At 44.9% G+C, this 21,745-nt stretch overlaps 1 protein-coding gene across 1 annotated transcript in view; it reads right to left on the reverse strand.

Moving 5' to 3' along the window:
• The window catches only part of LOC147726514 (molybdopterin synthase catalytic subunit-like), a 111,066-nt gene that overhangs the window by 63,441 nt on the left and 25,880 nt on the right, over positions 1-21,745 (reverse strand). Inside the window, exon 2 of the mRNA XM_086960621.1 lies at positions 20,752-20,877. Coding sequence (XP_086816747.1) covers positions 20,752-20,872 — 121 coding nt within the window. The 5' untranslated portion in view covers positions 20,873-20,877. The remainder of the gene's footprint in view (positions 1-20,751; positions 20,878-21,745) is intronic.

Consider the following 21,745-nt stretch of genomic DNA (forward strand, 5'->3'; position numbering starts at 1 on the left):
TCAGCGAGGACATCGCCGACTTAGTCAGCCCGCATGCCCTCCCCTCCGCCGACTACATCCTCCTGGGGGACCTCAACTTCCACCTGGTGAACAACAACGACCGCAACACCAGCACCCTGCTCGACAACCTCGCCAATCTTGGACTCAAGCGGCTGGTGTCCACCCCCACCCACCTCGCCGGACACACACTCGACGCAGTCTTCTCTTCCAGCACAGACATCGACTTCAGCCACGCCACAGAGCTTCAATGGACGGACCACAGCTGCGTCCACTTCACCTTCAAGAGAACGACGACCCACCACCACCAGCAACAGGCCGCCCGCAGAAGCTGGAACAAGATCACAGCAGACCAGCTCGCCACCTCCCTGAGCCAGCACCCTCCTGCCAGCTCAGCGAACCCCTGCCAGGCCGCCGACAACCTCACGAAGTGGATCAGCAACTGCGCGGACGAACTCGCCCCGCTGAGGACCCCGCCCAGCAGACCCGGCAGCAAGAAAGCCCCGTGGTTCACCGACGAACTCAAGAGCTCCAAGAAGAACTGCCGAGCCCTCGAGAAAGTCTGGAGAAGGGAACCTACACCGGACAACAGGACCACCTTCAAGCTGGCCACCCGGAAGCACCACCAGCTGATCCGCGCCGCCAAGAAAACTGCATTCAAGGACCGGCTGGACAACAACGCACACAACTGCAAGGAACTCTTCAACATCGTGAAAGAGCTATCCAACCCCAGCGCAGGAAACAACGACATCACCCCATCGCAAGACCTCTGCAACTCCCTCGCTTCATACTTCCACAACAAGATCGCGGACATACACAACAGCTTCAACAACCAACCAACGCACACCAAGACCGAACAACCACCCCCCACCACCACCCTCCAAGCCTGGACCCCGATCAGCACCGAAGACACCATCCGCACGATGAACTCCATCCACTCCGGATCACCGACCGACCCCTGCCCTCACCACGTCTTCAACAAGGCTGACGCTGTCATCGCACCCCACCTGCGAGACATCATCAACACATCCTTCGACACCGCCACCTTCCCTGAGAGCTGGAAGCACGCCGAACTCAGCGCTCTACTCAAGGAACCAACAGCGGACCCCACCGAACTCAAGAATTACCGCCCCATCTCGCTCCTCCCGTTTCCAGCCAAAGTCATCGAGAAGACCGTCAACAAGCAGATGGCCGCCTTCCTCGAGTCGAATGGATCCCTCGACCCCTCACAGTCCGGCTTCCGAGCCAATCACAGCACCGAGACCGCCCTCATCGCCGCCACCGATGACATCCGAGCCCTGATGGACAACGGAGAAACAGCGGCCCTCATCCTCCTAGACCTCTCCGCGGCATTCGACACTGTCTGCCACCGCACCCTAGTACAGCGCCTCAGCAACGTCGGAATCCAGGACAAGGCGCTGGAATGGATCATCTCCTTCCTCGACGGAAGAACACAGAGAGTCCACCTACCACCGTACAAGTCAGAAGCCACCGAAGTCATCTGCGGCGTCCCTCAAGGATCCTCTCTGAGCCCCACCCTCTTCAACGTCTACATGAGCCCCCTCGCGGCCATCGCACGCCAACACAACCTCAACATAATCTCCTACGCCGACGACACCCAGCTGATCCTCTCCCTGACCAACGACCCCGCCGCCGCCAGAGCCAATCTGCGCGAAGGGATGAAAGAGGTAGCCGAGTGGATGACGACCAGCCGCCTGAAACTGAACTCGGACAAGACGGAGGTCCTCATCCTGGGCTCCTCACCCTCCGCCTGGGACGACTCCTGGTGGCCTCCCGCCCTGGGCACCGCACCCAAACCGACAGACCATGCACGCAACCTGGGCTTCATCCTGGACTCCTCCCTCTCCATGACCAGGCAAGTCAACAACGTTTCCTCGGCGTGCTTCAACATCCTACGCATGCTACGGAAGATCTTCTGGTGGATCCCCACCGAGACCAGGAAGACCGTCACCCAGGCCCTCGTCACTAACCGACTGGACTACGGCAACGCCCTATACGCCGGTACCACCGCCAAGCTCCAGAAGAGACTCCAGCGGATCCAGAACGCCTCAGCCAGACTCATCCTCGACATCCCACGAACCAGCCACATCTCCGGACATCTGAGAGACCTTCACTGGCTCCCCGTCAACAAAAGAATCACCTTCCGCCTCCTCACCCACGCACACAAAGCCCTACACGACCAAGGCCCGAGCTACCTCAACAGCCGAATCAACTTCTACGCTCCCAAACGCCACCTCCGATCAGCCAACCACGCCCTCGCCGCCGTCCCCCGCATCCGAAGAGCGACTACAGGAGGAAGGTCCTTCTCCTACCTGGCCGCCAAGACCTGGAACTCCCTCCCGACCGACCTGCGCCTGACCCAAGACCACCTCTCCTTAAGGAAGAAGCTGAAGACCTGGCTGTTCGAGCAGTAGCGGCACCCCCCCCCCACCCCTAGCGCCTTGAGACCCTACGGGTATGTAGTGCGCTCTATAAATGTCATTGATTGATTGATTGATTGATTGATTGATTATGTAGTAAAGCAGAGCTCTTTTAACATCCACGTTGTGTAAGGCCCTTTCTGCTACAGAGTCTGGGTTTTGGAAAAAAACAGGTAACTCTACAGATTGGTTTAGGGGAAAAGGTGTGATAACCTTTGGAAGAAATTTTGTATTAGACCTGAGAACCACTTTATTAGTATGTATTTGAAAGGATGGTTCTTGTATAGTGAACAATTGTATTTGACTTACTCTTCTGAGAGAGGTGATAGTAACAAGGAAAGCAGTTTTCCATGTGAAAAATTGCAGTTCACATTTGTGCAGAGGCTCAAAAGGAGGTCCCCACGAGTCTCGTAAGGACAATATTTAGGTTCCATACTGGGGAAGGTGGCAGCCTGGGAGGGATTTTTCTTTTTAATCCTTCCATAAATTCTTCAATTACAGGTACCCTACAAAGAGACAGGTGTTGTCTGTTTTGTAAACAGGCTGCAATTGCTGCAAGATGTAGGCGTATGGTGAGTATGCCAAATTAGACCTTTGTAGATGTAAAAGGTAACAACTAATATTTTGGATGGAAGCATCCAGTGGATCAATGTGATTATGTTTGCAATATATTGCAAATCTTTTCCATTTGGCGGCATAACGCGCTCTAGTTGTGGGTTTCCTAGCCTCTTTAATGATATTCATGCAGTCTGGTGGTAGGTTAAGATAACCAAACTCTAAGACTTCAGGAGCCAGATCGCCAAATTCAGTTGGTTCGGGTCTGGGTGTCTTATTTCTCCATGGTTTTGAGTTAACAGCGAGGGTGTGAGCTGTAACTTTTGATGTGGAACTAGAGAGAGATCTAGTAGTGTGGTGAACCACGGTTGGCTTGCCCAAGTGGGAGTTACTAGAAGGAGCTTGAGAGACTGTTGTTTGAGCTTGCGCACCACTAGTGGAATGAGGGGGAGAGTCGGAAAAGCGTACGCAAATCTGCCTGACCAGTTCATCCATATTGCATTGCCCTCTGACCGTGGGTGTGGGAACCTGGTGGCGAAACTTGGGCATTTTGCATTTTCGTGGGTGGCAAACAGGTCTATGTGTGGGTGCACCCACCGTTGGAAGAATGGTTGAAGAACTTGTGGATGTAGTTCCCATTCGTGAATCTGTTGTGACTGCTGACTTAACATATCCGCTATCTGATTGTGAACCTCTGGAAGGTGTTCATCTAACAGATATATGTTTTGAGGAATGGCCCATCTCCAAATGTTCTGTGCGAGCTGGGACAGTTGAAGAGAGTGTGTCCCCCCTGTTTTTGTACATAGTACATCGCTGTCATATTGTCCATCCGGATTAAGATAGCTTTGTTTTGTATTTGAAGTTGAAAAGTTTTGAGTGCTAAGAATATCGCTAGCAACTCCAGATGGTTGATATGCAACAGCTTTTGTTGGTTGTTCCATCGACCTTGAGTAGTGTGGTGTAGGAGATGGGCTCCCCATCCTGTGAGGGATGCGTCTGGTGTGAGCACTATTTGTGGAACAGACTCGAGGAACGGCCGTCCTCTTGTCAAGTTTTTGGTGTTCCACCATTGCAGAGAGCGATGCGTACGGCTGTCTACCAACACCAGGTCTGTGAGCTGACCTTGAGCCTGATTCCACTGTTGTGCCAGACATTCTTGTAATGAACGCATTTGCAGTCTTGCATGTGGCACTATGAAGATGCAAGATGCCATCATGCCTATTAATCTCATGAACACTCTTGCTTGGAGAGACTCTTGGCGTTGAAAAGTTGAGACTAAGGCTTGAATGCTCTGTATCCTGGCTGGACTGGGATACGCTAGAGCTGTAGATGTGTTTATGGTAGCTCCTAGATACTGATGCACGTGCGAAGGCTCTAGGTGCGACTTCGTGTAGTTGATCGTAAACCCTAAGTCATGCAACAGTTGAATTGTCTGCTGAGTGTGTTGTACACATAGGTGGAATGATTTGGCTTTTATGAGCCAATCGTCCAGGTAAGGGAAGATGTGTATCTGTTGTCTTCTGAGATGTGCTGCTACTACTGCTAAGCACTTTGTGAACACCCGTGGAGCTGTTGTGACACCAAATGGAAGGACTTTGAATTGATAGTGCTGTCCTTGTATTACAAACCGTAGGTATTTCCTGTGAGCAGGATGTATTGGGATGTGAAAATAGGCGTCCTTCAGGTCTAGCGTTGAAAGGAAATCGCCTTGTTGCAATAGTGGGAGCACTTGTTGCAGAGTGATCAAATTAAAATAATCTGATTGTATGTAATGGTTGGGGGCCCGAGGTCGAGAATTGGTCTCAGTGTCCCGTCCTTTTTGGGAATTAGAAAATACAGCAAGTAAACTCCCGTCCCCTGTTCCTCTAATGGGCCTAGTTGAATAGCATCTTTTTGTAGAAGGGCTAGTACTTCTTGTTGAAGCAGAGTCAGGTGATCTGTAGACATAGGACGCTGCCTGGGTGGTATGTTTGGGGGGGTTGCTGTAAATTCTAGGCAGTAGCCATGTTGGATAATCTGTCTCACCCACCTGTCCGTTGTGATGGAGTTCCAGACAGGCAGGAACTGTGTTAATCTACCCCCCACAGGAGTGGAATGCTGTTGGGGGAGCAGAGGGAAGTCACTGTTTAGTTGTGGAAGAGGAGCGGTTGTTGTTGTTACCGCAACCTCTTCCCTTGTTATTATTGCCTCTGTACCCTCCTCTAAAATAGCCTTTGTTAGAGGATGTTTGTGTTTGCGTCTTGAAAGATGTTGTCGTGTCTGCTCTAGTTTGCTTGGAGCCTCCTCTATAACAGGAGCGATGAAAAGAACCTCTAGTCTGTGTGGACTGTAGAGCTCCCATTGTCTTTGCTGTGTCTGTGTCTTTTTCCATTTTCTCCAGTGTAGTGTCTACTTCTGGACCAAATAACTGGTTTTGGTTAAAAGGCTGGTTCAAAATTGTGGCTTGCACTTCTTGTTTGAACCCGGAAATGCGCAGCCATGCATGTCTCCCGAGTATCACGCTAGTATTTACAGCTCTAGCAGCTGTGTCTGCGACATCTAGTGCATATTTTATTGAGGCATTTGAAATTAATTTGCCTTCTTGAATGAGCTCAGTTGCCTGATCTTTAAATTGATCTGGAAGGTGCTGTAGTGGTGTCTCTAACTGGTCGTAATGAGCCCTGTCATAACGTGAGAGAAGGGCTTGTGTATTCGCAATGCGCCATATATTTGTGGCTTGTGCAGCAATCCTTTTACCTGATGCATCAATAACTTTGGATTCCTTGTCAGGTGGGGGCGTTTCACCAGAAGTCTGTGAATTCGCTCTTTTCCTTGCATTGGACACAACCAAGGAGGATGTCCCTTAATATAGGTTGGATCAGCGGGTGCAGGCCTATATTTCTTTTCTATTCTTGGATTAAGTAACCTAGCGCGTACCGGGTCTTTGAATATTTCTGGAGCATGCTTAATGACTCCTTTACGCAAGGGAAGAATTTGAGTAGATCTGTGTGATGGCTTAAAAGTATCTAACAGAAAATCCTCCTCAATGTCATCAGAATGCATTGTAACATTGTGGTAGACAGCAGCTCTGTGTAAGAGGTGAATAAAGCCAATACTGTCCTCTGGTGGAGAAGGCTTTGATGGGTATAACTGTGGATCAGGGACATCAGGCACATTATGTAGTGGGAAAGTATAGAGATCCTCATCTAGAGGATATGTATTTGGGTCCGCATGTGGATGCTCCCCACCACCTAAGTCCTACACCTCATCAGTTTGCGGTGAATGTGAGGATGCAGGAGAGGCTACAGGAGAGATTTGGGGTGAAATGTAAGGAGGGATAGGAGAGGAAGGAGATACAGGAGAGGGAGGGTGCATAGGGGAAGTTGCACAGTCCTTCTTGACAGGAACCACAGATGTAGGTGTTGTTTCTGCTGCTCTCATTTTATGAGGTATTGCACCTACATGTCCAGTCTTTGGGTTTATGTAGATCCTCTTTTGTTTAGGATCTGGTCTGAACAATTCTTCCTCTTCTTCCTCTATAACCTTTTTCGGCGTCGATTTTTTCGGTTCCGAAAGAGGTTGTTTTTGTCGTTTTGCCTTGGGAGGTGTTACAGCGTCCTGTGGCAAAGTTCTTGGGGCCGAAGGTGTTGCTTTCGGCTCGGCAGGCGTGTCCGAGGGCTTAGGAACCTCGGAATCAGGCTTTGCGGGTGTCGTCACCCGAGCTAGAGTCTTCGGAGTGGAAGCTGACTTTCCATCTTCATCTTTGGATGTCGACGGCTTCGGAGCCGGAGCTTCATTCGGTATTACTTTAGTCTGCGATGCCGAAGGATCTTTTGATCTCGGTACCGAAGGGTCTTTCGCTTTCAGTGCCGAAGGGTCTTTCGCTTTTGGCGTCGAAGAATCTTTCGGTTTCGGTGCTGAAGGGTCTTTTGGCTTTGGTGCCGAAGCATCTTTGGACTTCGGTGCCGATGGAGGTGGTGGAATCGGCACGTGTGGTTTTCTCGGTGCTGAGGCACCTGAAGGCGTAGTTGTCTTCCTCGAAGCCGAGCTCGAAGTCTGGGCTTTAAGAGGGAGCACTTGGTCTCGACTGGGTCCCTTGGGCGGAGTGCTGACTTTCTCCTTTGGCTTGGGCAGTGTATGCGGTGCAGGGGCAGAGGTACTCGCGGGTTGACGTGATGTAATCGAGTCGTCGCAGTTCTCTGCCTCTGATACGATCTGGAGATCCGGCGAATCTTCTTCTTGAAAGAGCGGAACCTCGTCATCAAAGATATTCTCCGGTGCTGGGGCGGATCTCCTCATCTAGTGTAGACGGGCCCTCCGATCCCGGGTGGTCTTCTTTGATCGGAAGGACGCACAAGCTGTGCAGGTCGACTCGTTGTGATCAGGCGATAGACAGAGGTTGCAAACCTCGTGATGATCGCTATGAGGGAATTTTGTCTGGCATTTCGGGTATTTCCTGAACGGAGTTCTTTACATGTGGTGTAGGCCGCACGGCGTCGAGAGGCCTAACGGCCCACTTCGATGACCTGAATGGAAGTTATGTCGTCGAAAAGCTTTGTCTTCGATGTCGAAGGTAGTTTCTTGAAGTTTGTGGAAGTTTTGCGCTTCGAAGTTGCTGGAAAAGTTTTTCTAGCCGGAGTGGAGAAACTTTCATCCGAACCCAGTGGCGGAAAAAAACAATCTAAGGATGGAGCCGATGCCCATGGCCAGTATTGTCCAAGGGAGGAGTCACCTATATCGTGACAACAAAGACTTCTCCAAGAAGACAACAACCTGCAATCATCCGAGCCCAACACCAGGTGGCGATCTAATGCATAGTGTACGATCTGCAGCTCAAATGCCTCGAACAAGTAGTTTCTGAGCCTGCCATTTGAGAAGAGGAAGGAGCCAAGACTTACAAGTATACAATATGGTATGCCCAACCTTTCTTAAATACAGTTTCTACCAATATGAAAACACATTTCTTACAGAATGTGGACCTGGTGTAAAATGCTGCAAGTTATGGTGAGGTGTACCAATTGTTTATAAAAATGGGAGGTGCGCATTAGAAAATGCGGTTTCAGAAAAAGGAATAATGAAACACAATTGAAAGCCCATTTTTTAAAAATCCTAACCATACCCAAAAGTAAATTACATATGAACAGGTTACAAAAATAGACATAATTCAGTTATTATTTTAATTATCAAAGAGTTCTTGTTGGAATCCACAAAATTAACATGTTAAGCATGCTTGATTATTAACCACTGGGACGGTTTGTGAAATGGAAAAATATGTAAAAAGAATAATGAAGCCTTACGACTAAGCAAAAGTTATGACTGAATATTTAGTCAATTTGGCAACTAAGAGCAGATTCATAAAAGTATTGATTAATGCAGTGGAGTTACTTATGTATTGAGCAAATTCTAGATTAAGGATTCACAAATATTTCCAGAGTTGGTCAAAGAAATCTGAGTCATTGGTAATATCCTTGAGTACTTCTATGAGTACATTTCAGGCATGTGGGGACTGTATGTGGCGGTGCAATTCCAGTGACAAAAGTTGGTATTTACAGCCAGTTGTAGATAATGATCAGTAAAGAAGAAAATACAGTCCACCAGTAAAATCTGTTCGACTGGGTTAAGGTGTGCTGAAATTACTGCCAGTGGTAAATATTTTGCCGCTGGGGGAAACTGCTTTACCACTAGTCAGAAAATAATGCTTCCAAAAACTGATGGACGGTGCCACTCAAAATAACACCGGCTTTCAGCTGGTGTTTAAATAAACCAGCTTCAGCAGCGTTAAACTAAGGCAATGATGCAAGAGTGTTTCTTCTGTGGGACTCCTATCCCTGAAACTAAAATCTACTTTGCTGCCGGCTGTATTTTCGCCACTTTGCTGTAAACTGTACTCATAGTCATATTTGATCAGTTGCTATATTTATGAAAACGTGTATTATATAGGCTGTTTTTACGGTATGGGCACATTACAGTAGTTTTTGCATACTGCTGTCCTTAATGCAAGAAAGAAACACTGCTTGCGTTCACTGGCAGAAGTTAATATCAGCTAGGCTGATGTTAACCACAGGCAGTAGCTTTTTATGCAATATATTACATGAAATTTACACCTGGTTACCATTTTTGCATCAAACACACAAAAGGTGATGGCAAGAAGTTTGGAATTTCCTAACTACCGCAATGGCTTGGAGTAGCATCCCAACCCATCTTTCTTTTGTACACCATGATCCCTCAAATTGAACCCAGCCATATGTACTTCAGTGATGACCTTGCTTCAACAGAACAGTCCAGCCCAAACTGCCAGGCCAGGTCCTCCCCAAACCAGAACTCAAGCAACCCAAGTGGCACCTAACTGTGGAACACAATCCCAAATGATTGCTGTGCTTTGACTTATTGCAAGCATTCCTCGCATCACCTTTTGTATGTTTGATGTACTGCCCAAAATGTTAGGGCTATGTCCAGAAGTGTGTCCTATGCTCACTGTGCCACTGGAACCAAGCTAGATCCTACTAATGAGACCCAATACAGGTGAAACCAGCTTTGGGTTGCTTAAATTCCTATTGGCGCGGGGTCGAGGCGGATTTGCATATGCTAGGTCCAAACTGAGGTGTCATGGTGGCCATAAAACGATGAATTTGAATGCTACACTGAGCTGGGCTGAAATATCAAGCATGCTGAGGGTTTGAAGCCTGTAGTTAAAATTGTAAGAGCAAAACCCCAGTAGGCAAGGGTCTGCTGTTCAAAAAAATAAAAAACGAACCATCTGACGCCGCCACCCTTGACATGGACCACTTGGCACCTATCCACATAAAGAGTTGGATGATATAAAATAAAAAGAAAGTTACATATTTCCTTTATTATCATTTGACAAGATTGTGTTTTGCTAACAATACGAGGTTTCTCTTATTTACACAATTTGACACGGTTTGTAATTGCTGCCTTTAAGTTTTCTGTACTCCACGAAAACAGCAAAGGCTGTTTAAAGAATCGACGAATGTAAAATGTATTCCTGAACCACTACGTAAGAATTCCCTCCATTAAGATTTGGCACAATATTTAATGAAAAGAGAAGAAAACCGGAAGGCATAAAATAAGATGGCTTGGTAGCAACATTTAAATAGTGAATATATTACTGGCTCTCCTATCTTTGATTCTGCTGCCACCTGCTGCTTCTCAGTTCTACTACAATTATTTCCATTAAACCCAAGTCATATCTCACTTTTGATTTGTTTGGGTTTTGTAAAGCGACGGTTGTCATCTTGTACTAACTAATGAGGGCAGAGTAATTATTGGGGATAATAAACAGAGCAAAGTAAAACATGGTAATCAGCGAGTCATTAGAGTTCAGTAGGGCGTAGAAAACACATAGTAAGAGGGCAATTTTGAATCATAGAACAAGTTACTTACCTTCAGTAACGCCTTGTCTGATAGAGAATATATCAAGCCCTAGATTCCTTACCTGTGAATGTCCCCTCGTGTCAGATTGGATATGGAAGATATACCCCTGCAAGCCGGTAGGTGGCGGTGATCGGCTCTGCATCAGTCATCGGCTTTGCCGGAAGTGACATAGTGGTACCTATATAAGCACCACCAAGGTGCGCTGACATCAGTTTCTTTTCACAACTTTCCACACCAGAAGCGTAGAGCCACGATAAACACTGACCACTGGTGTGTCAAAACTAGGGCCCTGAAAGGGGTCAGCCCTGTCCCTAGAAATCCGTTCTCAGAGCTGGGAGGATGGGTAGGTCGGTAAGGAATCTGTGGCTAGATATAGTCTCCACTAGATAAGGCCTTACTGAAGGTGAGCCACAGATTCCTTACCTATGAATACACACCGAAGGAAGTGGCCCTTTTACGGTCACCCAGGTCACTCGCGACCACCTCTCAGCCTTTCCATAACAAATGAGTCGGTCAGTCAGACAGTAGGGAATTCAAACCAATATATGTTTATTCAGGTACGCTCGAGCGGAGCCCCGTCTACCAAGTGACTTAGGGGTGCTGTAGAGAGGATTGACATCAGCAAACATAGCGATACATTATGTACATTTCAGAACCAAGGAAGGCAAACCCATAATGGAATTTTCCAAGCAGATGCAGCTAAACAAAGAAGTACAGTAGGATGGCTTTCAACTCTGAGGCCAGGCACACAGTATCTTTTACCCAAGGTCACTCTGTCCGTGCCCGCCACTAGACTGGTGGGAGAAGACCTCTGTCTAGTGGGAAAGGTATGCGCTAATAAGAACAGTGTGTTCAATAGAAGAGCAAGGACTTTGGAGAATTGAACATCACCAGAAACCATTTTTCAGAGAGAGACAGACATTAGTTTTGATTGTGGTTCAAAATGGCGGGCAAACATAAAATGGTGCAGCGGATGCTAACTTACATGGAAGGACAAAATAGCTACAAACATTTCCATTCCAACAGACCCTTCTTTTAGCATAAGCTAACCAATTTATGTGGTGGGTGGAGTGGACATAACATGCATATGGGCAAAGGGACATCAGTATTTGAAACAATCCATACATTCAGTGTCAGGAATAGAAGCTGCAAGGAAGGATGTAGTCTCAAAAATTCCTTCTTCAATCTGCATCAATGTCCTTTTGTAACATAATTGCTGCATTTGTGTCATGAACTGACATTTTCTGCTTGGGAGTGATGATAGTGACACAATAAGAGCAACCGCTTGGAGGCATTGTATGCAGAGGCAACATGTCAAGAAGATACAAGCACCCACAGCCGGAAAAGTGAGGATCCTCCAACCCCAAAATGTAAGTATGTTCCAAGACCACCCTATAGTGTCCAAATACCTGTCTCTTGGCGTATGTCAGACGAAAGTCTGTCATTTTTGCATAGCTGCATACACGTTGGGAGCGTGATCAATACAACAGCTGCTGCCAAGACGCGACAAGCCCCTTCACTATCTGCAAGTATGACGTCTAGCACCATCCTGTAGTGCAAAAGTGACTAATCTCGTAGCCTGGAGCTCAGCAGTGATGTTTGTCATTATTCCAGCAGTTGTATTGATGACCCACTCCACAACTGTTATAAACCGACGAAGTTGGAGGCTATTAGCCATGGGGCACCAAAAAGGTAGTAGACCCTTCATAGTATCCCCGAATTGCTGTGTAGTGGTGTCTGTCTGATCTATGTCCTTTGTGTCCACAACCCTTTTGACTCTGAACAAGTAGGTGCTCCTACGTTGCAGCTGAAAATTTTTATGGTAATTGGACGGGGCAACTGTTGTAGGTAGATTAGGTAGGCAGCAGGACACGTCTTGAAGTTATTAAGATAGGTTTATTAAGATAATACAGGATAAGACAGCAGAGCAGTAAAACCTCACAGCTGACCAGACCAACTGCCAAGGCTGGAATCCCCACACACCAGATAGAACACTCTTAGGTTAGAAGTTAGAAACACTAAGGAAGGACTACAGACACCAAGTAGCCATATTGAAGAAAGTATAAATATACAACACATCTTCTCCCTTTACAGATAAACACAAATGAAAGACTCAAACACATACTAAGAGTTAAAGCATGGAAAACAAGAAGAAAACATATAACACGTAGGAGGTCAGAGACCTCATGAACTTCCAGAACACAAAGGAAGAGAATCAGGATCAAGATGAGAATGATGATGAAGATCATGATGACCACCTTCGCCCCTTTGATTGACAAAACATGAAGAGCCAGTCTACTCTCTACGAGCCATCAAAAACGGAAATAGACAGTTTACTTTCTTAGATCAGGGTTTGTCCGTCGCAGCTTCTCGCTCATTGTTGAAGATAGAACAGTTCAACAAGTGCCTCAATGGGTCAAAAGCTCTGGAAGGATGTTCGCGTAGAAAAAATTTAGAGTCAGATCTCTTGTCCAAGATGAAGTTCGGGACCAGATGTCTAGGTTCTGGTACTTTTTCCGGGTTATGGGCCTCTAGTCGTGGTTAGGGCCTCTGAGTTACCTTTAAACTTTTGTCCTGGTTCTAGGAACCAGCCTGTCACGAATCTTGGTCGTGTCTTCTCCCGGTCCTGGGAATTCCTTTGTCCACTCCTGGTCCTGAGACATCCTTTGACCTCTCCCGGTTCTGGTTTTGGGACCTCTGTCCACTCCCGGTACAGAGACGTCCTTTGACCTCTCCCGGTTAGATTCTGGGACCTTTGTCCCCTTCCGGTCCTGGGACATCCTTTGTCCTCTCCCGGTTAGATTCTGGGACCTTTGTCCCCTTCCGGTCCTGGGACATCCTTTGTCCTCTCCCGGTTAGGTTCCGGGACCTTTGTTCCCTTCCGGTCCTGGGACATTCCTCGTCCTCTCCCGGTACTGATTCTGGGGCCTGTGTCTTCTTCCGGTTCCTGGTACTGCCGGTCCTGGGACTAGTTTTGTCCTCTCCCGGTCGTAATTCCGGAAGCCTTTGTCCCCTTCCAGTCCTGGGACATCTTTTGTCCTCTCCAATGTCTTGGTTCTGCAGGTCCTGGTATTTGCTTTATCGTCCCGCGGTATTAATTATGGGGCCTTTGTCCCCTTCTGTTCCTGGGACATCTTTTGTCCTCTCCTGGTTCTAGTTTTGCCGGTTCTGGGACTTGCTTTGTCCTCTCCCGGTCCAGGATCAGGGCTCACTCCCTCAGTCCTTTGTTTTCTCTGAATTTGAGTTTGAGACCCAATTCTATGTTCTGGTTAAAATTAGATTTGCAGTTCACTTGCTATAGTTTTCTCAAGGTCATTATTGAAATACACATTACATTTTCCAAATGTTTCCAGTTGCATTTCTTTCCATGAGATATATAGTCTTTTATGATTTCAAGTCTGATTTTTTTTCTTCTTATTTTATATCTGCAACACTTGCTTAAGAGCAACTCTCTCAAATTGTGGAATAAGATGCGTGGGTTTGAATCCCAACCTCGTCACCAAAATGTTGTAGGTAGATTAGGTAGGCAGCAGGACACGTCTTTAAGTTATTAAGATAGGTTTATTAAGATAATACAGGATAAGACAGCAGAGCAGTAAAACCTCACAGCTGACCAGACCAACTGCCAAGGCTGGAATCCCCACACACCAGATAGAACACTCTTAGGTTAGAAGATAGAAACACTAAGAAAGGACTACAGACACCAAGTAGCCATATTGAAAAAAGTATAAATATACAACAGCAACGTATACAGGGGGAAGAAGAAAAGAAAGATAACATTTGCCTGACCATCCCCTCGGGAGCCAGACATGAGCTTGGCACCCACAGACAAAATAGACATTATGGGGCATGATCAAAGGCGGACTATTAGTCGTATTCACCTTGTAGGTGAATTTACATGTACTCTCCCCACCCTTATCTCTTCAATCCCCAGGACACAAAAACTAGCGGTCGTATTGACCACTGACACTGGTATTGGTTAGTCTTCGGTAATATTGCAAACTTGGAAGGATTGAAAATACTCATTGGTGATAAACCTTTGAAAATCAGCCATTTCCGTTCAAAACCAGGCATCGTTTTTCACTTTATGGTACGCGTTCACACTGGGCTTTGAGGACAATGTACCTAGGGTCCCTGCTCCTGCTGGTCCTATGTGGGTAAACCCTTGTTAAAAGAGTAAATACTCAACCGCAGTGTGAGAATCAGAGGGTGTCATACCCAAAGTAGAAAGTTGAAATTGGAAGTGCACCAGTCGAACCAATTCGTACCAACCTTCACAGTTACCAATATACGATAGTGGCATGGACAAGTTATGAGTAACTGAGAAGAGAAATCTACACACCCAACAATTAGTTGTATTGAACACATTAGGAGCCTGATGCAACATTTGTATAAATACATTGCCAGTGTAAGATGGTCTATGCGCTTCTTTGTGGGGGCTAGGGTAACACAAATGTGCTCAGTGGGAGTGGCAGTAGTACCTAACAAGGAGTGCACAGGAAATTCCTCCTCCAGAAACCAAGACATTCCAAGTATTCCAAGTATTGTTGCTGAAGCAATCACAACAATCAATTTGAAGATTATTTTACTCTTTGTCGACGAACCCCTCACTAAACTTGGTGGTGCAAATGGCTGTTCCTCCTCAATAGGCCGACCAGAAGAATGCATGATTAGGCAAGGAGAGAAATACTACAAAAATGATAATAGATGCAAGTGTTCCCAGTGTCCGTCAGAGCCTCACTGGTACAGACTCCTATCGTTTATCAAACGTTGGTGCTCTTGAGCACCGGCGGTGGAGCTTGAGCCGTCCTAAGCTCACAATGTATCCCACGCCGATCGGGATAATGGACCCCCTTCCAAAGACTTTGATAGAAAAGCAGACATTTGAGATGAGCAGTTTTAGAGTGTCGTTGGTGTTTAGAGTGCTTTATACTGGAGCTGCTTTCCACCTAAACTTGAGAACTACCCTGAGTTCTCTGCTTCTTTTTTTGCATGGTGTGGGTCGCTCTATGCCTGAAAGGGTAGTGTTTTGACTTGTACGGTGTGCTCCCTTGTGTCTGGATGGGGATATGCCTCTCTGAGGAGCTCTGGTGAGAGCGGAACAAGTGTTTGTTATATTCATTGAATGGTATTTTACCAATCCAAAGCTGTAATACTGTGCCTGGAATGGTAAACGGCTTTGGTCATTTTACAGCTGGGCATGGATAGCACTGTGCTAATCCTATGCTTAAAGATTTTGCTGTAGAAATGGCAAAAGACTTTGTCCCTTACTATCTCGCGTGGATGGCACTGTGCTAATCCTAAGCTTAAAGACTTTGATAAAAAAGCAGACAATGGAGGTGAGCAAATTTAGAGTGTCGCTGGTGTTGAGAGCGCGCTATACTGGAGCTGCTTTCCACCTAAACTTGAGAACTATCATGAGTTCTCACACACACACACACACACACACACACATACATATAAATACACACGAACATATATATATACACATGCACACACATATATATATATATATATATATATATATACACACACACATATATTTATACATATATACACATACATATCTGTTTTCCCTATTTCAGTTTCAAAGGGAAAGCCTCATATACCTTCACCATGGATAATAGAGGAATTGTGAATAAGACTGGGAATATATGTGTGATCTACCCAGGAAATACTCCTTATTCTCAGTAAAAAATTACAGGAGCACTTCAACTTGCACAGAACTGAGAAAGCTTAACCTGTGAAGGGAAAGACTATGAACGTAGTTTATAAAGGTGCACGGAGGTTGCCCAACGAGTGGGTGTTTGTGGTCTCGCTGTGTGGGAGTGATCATGCTTTCAACATCTTTTGTTTAATTGCTTTTTGAAATCATCGTAATCTTATTCAAAAACAATGTTAACATCAGAGCAACAGAACTATTTCAAACGTGTGTTCTTGGGTATATACTCCTCCCTTCTGAAAAGGATTCTGCTTAAAATTTTACTCTGCATAAAACCATTGTGTGATTTAAGAGCATAATTGAAGTTGAGTCAGTGAGTAATGAAGTAGGGTTTTAGCAAAAAACTACTACTGCTTGCCTGCCTAGCTTAGAAGGCCTTTATGACGTAGCAACAGTGGGGAACGAGTTTTGTTGTTAACTGTGGCAACGTCATAGCAAACGATAGATGCTTCCCATGGACGGCATGCATAACATAATAAAAAAATAACGGGCAGTGGCATTTGGGACGGAGAGACTATGTGACAACCGCCTGGCAATATTCGGAGCCAGTGTGACATATTGCTCAATTACTGACCCAGAAACGCACCTCAATCAGAGTAAGCTTTTTATTGACAAAAACATGGAAGGCTGTTCTTACAAGCTATTATAGGCAGTCGGTCTCCCCGGCTTGTCCAAAATATTAATTTTGTAGAAATAGAGAAGCCTAGGCACTGCTGTTTAAGTAAAACTGGAGAAGGACATCAAGTGCAACTACCTTGAAACCTCGCACCAGTGGCATCATAAATTCTCATGAATAAATCAGCAAGATGGTAGGTCCATCTGGTTCCTATGCACCTTATGGACCCCCTCTAGTTTCATGACAATTATCGTTCTTTTGAAAACATGACGTTTGTACTGCGCTCTTATGCAAGATAACATGATCTTCGATCACAATCTGTGCTTGAATATGAATTATTAAAATTTAAGTAACAGGAGTCCGAACTGTATATGAAACCTAAGAAGAGAACAAACTCAAGTGACTTAAGTGGCAGATGACTAAGACGTTAGTTAATGTAGCAAATTAACAACTTGGCATGTTAACTTCTTTATATAATTATGTTTGCAAGATAAGAGCTATCTTCAGGGCTTCGTTTTGAGTACTTTTACATGTCGTTTGGCACAGGCGTGAGAGGAGTCTAAAAAAGAAAACGTTTAAATAGAAATCTATACCCACAAACGACATCCGCTACAAGATATGTGAAAACCCCAGAGAAGATGCAATTCGGATGAAAATACCAAAGCAATCATATGTTAAAGTACGAAAACCCAGATTTGTCAGTTTATGATACACACAAATGGTAGATTGCTTGAACTTTGTGAATTTCCGTTCTTCTTGTTCAAACAAGTTCATGTACCATGGTGCGCATAGCCTTTGTACACCTTAGGTAAACAGTATAAAAGTTAATTGTTAGTGGCTGACGGCTATCCTTTCTCTTGCAGACTCCCGTTTAGCTAGGAGTATGATAAACGCATATTTAGCGCTCGCGACTTTGTGTTAATCCGATGAAAACTGTGTTTAAATAAATTAGCACTGGAAAATTCAAATGGCTTGTGTTGTCAGCTAAAAGCCACAACTACCTACTTCGGTAATACTTAATCAATACAGGCTAGAAAAGGACCGGTTCAAGATGGAGAAGATGCAACCATACTAAGATGGAAGATATATCGAAGGGTAGGTGGGACGAGGCCAGGTCAGATGGCCCAGAATTGAAGGGGGCACAAGGCTGGATACCACCACCTTATCTCTGAAGTAAGACGTACACCGAGTGTAAAACGGAAGTAAACAGTACAGCCCAGGTAGATTAAGAACTTGAGAGAGATGACCTCTCTCAGACCTCGTTAGCAAACCGCATTAAACATGTGGTGGTTGAACGGACAAGGACAGCGAAAGTTGTGGAGACGTGACGGAAGGACAAGTGTAGCAAAAGGTTTAGAAATGCTTAGGAATTGCAACATGTGTGGCAAAAGGTACCAAAAGGCCACAAGAAGACCCCAAATTGCACGTGCCACCTCATAGACTGTACCGCTAAAGGCAAGGGAAAACCCAAATGTCAAAATGGCATTTCATATGGGGGTTCCGTAAATCCTTGTTCTGGATCTGAGTGTGCCTTATTCTGAGAACTCAAGTGTTAACTCAAGTCCAAGTGAGGTGACAGATACAACCACAAGCACTTTGCAAATTGAGCCCACAGGGCTGGCAAGAAGTCTTAATGGGCCAAGAGTCCACACTAGAGACCCATGTCTAAGTGTGGCCGCTCACCCCTCCATGATTGTCAACGTAAGTTAATACAATAAAAATAGGACTATGATAGATACAAAAGTGTATAATAGTATTGAGTAGGTATGTGGAATGCTGGAGACCATGTTTATTCGTGTGCCAAAAAATAAATAAATAGATACATATATACATAAATCAGGAACTGACTATAGTAGGTGGTTGAGTGCTGCCAACGTCCTTCAGCAGAAGGTGTCCAGACTATGATCCATTTATCAGGTCCATTCACTGCAGCCTGAAAAGGTCTTCTCACTGCTAAGCATGTCAAAGAAGGCGAGGCACAGATGCACATACAAGTGTAATTACAGCAACTACTGGGCTTTTTGCCAGCCAAAGGAACATAACAGTGCAGTCGAGCCTGGGTGTTTGGGGGAATATTATATGCATATTCTGCCACACAGCCTGGCTCTACTTGTGCAAAATCAGAAACCTAACAAAGCTGCCCCTTCCTCTTCTGTGTCTTTCTTCTGAAAATGGTATTTTCCAACTTTGATATCACTTTTAAAGGAAGGATGAGGCTGCCGGCAGGGTTAACGATTAAGCAAAATGAGAGAGAAAGTGACATCACACACGCTTTGACCTTAATGACATGACAGGTATTGACATCATGTGACGTTTGACCTTAAACCATCCCAGAAAATTATGTCATATGACCTGAATCCTGAAGACTTCAAAATTGACTACTGAAGTTTCAAAATAACTGCATGGTTACAGAACACAAGACAGGCAAATAATGTAGATTAGGTGCTGACATGATATGCCAGGGTAAGATTATTAGTTTACAAATCTAACAAAAACAGCTTTTAAACTTTCTTCTTCTTTTAATCACCTATATTTTCTGCACCTGTTTTTGTTTATAGGTCTAGCGGAACCAGTAAAAACACCACAAGCACAGATTTTGCAGAGCTACAATCATGTTCTGTGAGAGGTGTTAAACTGCTTATAGCCTTAGGTACTAGATAGGACTATGTTGAATATATTTAAACATTTGCTGAAAGCCATGGGTTGATCCAGAACATGATAAACAGCCCACTGAGCCAATGCCTGGGGGTCTCAGCTAAACGAGCCAATGGTGATAGAGGAATGACCAAAAGCTTTCCTTTCTATGTTGTTTAATATAGGTTGTATAATTTATGTCTGCATAAGATCTGACAGACAGCAAACTGTCTGCCATACCTAAAAACAAAGAGACAAATGATTGTACAAAGTTGACACTTATTAGGTGCTTTAAATATTTTGGTTAATTTGCGAAGATGTGTACTAGAAAGGTTACGGATTATCACAGAACTCAAAAGTCACCTGTTTATTGTGTATATTGTTCATGGTGTCACCTGGATCTAAAACCACACTGCAATGGTCTCTGATCTAGGGTCAGCATTGTTTCTTTTCATGTCATTAATACGCTAAATGATGCTCCTAAAACAACAAAAATCCTATCTCGTTTTGTTATGTTATGAGCATTTGTATAGCACACAACTCACATGGAAGACAATCCTGGCGCTGAAGTAGGAGTTGTATGGGCTGAGCTATTGTCAGGGTTAGGTGAAGAACAAGGTCTTAAGTTTCTTGTGGAATTCAAGAAATGAGGAGGGCCTCTGATGTGTTATGTAATTCCATGCTTTAGGAGTGAGATAGGACAAGGAATGGCCGCCCTATCTGGTTCTACGTATACGGGGGCTGAGGGTGTGAATAGGAGTCGAATGAGCAGTAGGTTTGTGGATATCTATGCGGTTGTGAGGTACATTGGGCCAATGTTGCGTAAGGCTTTGCATGTTTGCATGAGAAATTTGATGAGTGCTCCTTTGTGGCTTTGGGGGAGGGAGCGGGGGGGGGGGGGGGGGGGGGGGAAATGGAGCTTGTTGAGGTGCAGGGTGATACGAGTGCCGGAGGGGGGTTGAGAGTGAGCGTGACCGCTGAAGTTTATATGGCCTGGAGTCTTCTGGTCAGTTAAGTGTTGATTCCAGCATAGAGTGTGTTTTTGATCACAGAACTGTAGCAAGTGTGTGTTTATTTCCTTTTCTTCTAAAACAGCTACATATTTTTAGTAATGAGAGAGAAGCAGAGAAACTAACCAGCTAGTTACAGCCTCCTTCATATAAATGGTGTGATGTTTGTAGAACCCTATCTGAGGAAAAGTAATGCTTAAACTTGTAACTATAGTTAAATGGGTTAAATGGATTAGGATGCATACTTTCATAGCAGCCCATGGTCTATTTCCATATCTTGATTTTATGAATCCTGATCTCAAAAAGACCACGTTTGTGAATAAAGCATTGTCAGGATGCAGTGTTATGATTGCTAACTACCACAGTTACAATTTCGTTGAAACTAACAAATCAATGGCAGATTACCTATGAACATTGACACAGCTCCACAGCTAGGTGAGATTACTAGCTGCGACACTTCATCCATGGATAACGTCTCATGGCTCACTTTGATGAAGTCTCTCACCTCTCCATCATTTTCATTCATTATTTCTAAAGGCAATAAAGGTCATTTTTTAATGAAAAACACGATTAGTTTCTTTGCACAACCTATGGAAGGTCACATATTTCTAGAGAAGCATGGGTTAACTTTTCATATTTCTAAATATTGAATTTAAATAACAATTATTGGAACTTAATACTGAAAATAATTCTGTTACTATTCATAAAATCTGGAAATATGCAGCAGTGAAGGCAAATAATAAGGCAGGAGGATATTCGTATGTGGCATGGAAAGGAAAGTTATGCAGCATGGAAAGACAAACTATATGGTGGCAAACTATGTGAATAAAGACAAACAATGCACCCTTCATTGTGGAATTACGGTCTAGCTAAATGTGCACATTGATGCAAATGTGATTTCTGAGCTAAAACAAGGCATAGGTTTATTAAGAAAGAAAACTACACCTCTTTAACACATCCTATCGAAAATATTAGTCACAAATAGCTTCTAGAGTAAAACAGATCGTGTACGACAAATACAATGTAGCACAGAGCAGAAAGCAATGCTCTGTATTAAAAGGTGTGCCTTGCTTAAAAGGCACACAACACATATGCATGTCTTCGGTAATTACATCGCACAACTCTAGGTGAAAGACAGCACAGTGCTATAGAGGGTCCAAGGCAAAAACACAGTCACCATGTGATTTGAGGTGTAGCTGATTTGTAAGAGCTAACCACCCGATTCACCACCGACACTATCCTCACAACACCGAGAGACCATCTAGAACCTCAACCTACATTGATACCAGGAGACACAACGTTAACAGGAGACACCTTGGACGTAAGGGATACAGAGACTGGGGATAATTCTAGACCATATGCCACTTCCGCCACGTCGCCACTACAGAGTGAAGACTTA

Source organism: Lissotriton vulgaris, chromosome 3_1, assembly GCF_964263255.1.
Source record: "Lissotriton vulgaris chromosome 3_1, aLisVul1.2, whole genome shotgun sequence".
Taxonomy (NCBI): Eukaryota; Metazoa; Chordata; class Amphibia; order Caudata; family Salamandridae; genus Lissotriton; species Lissotriton vulgaris.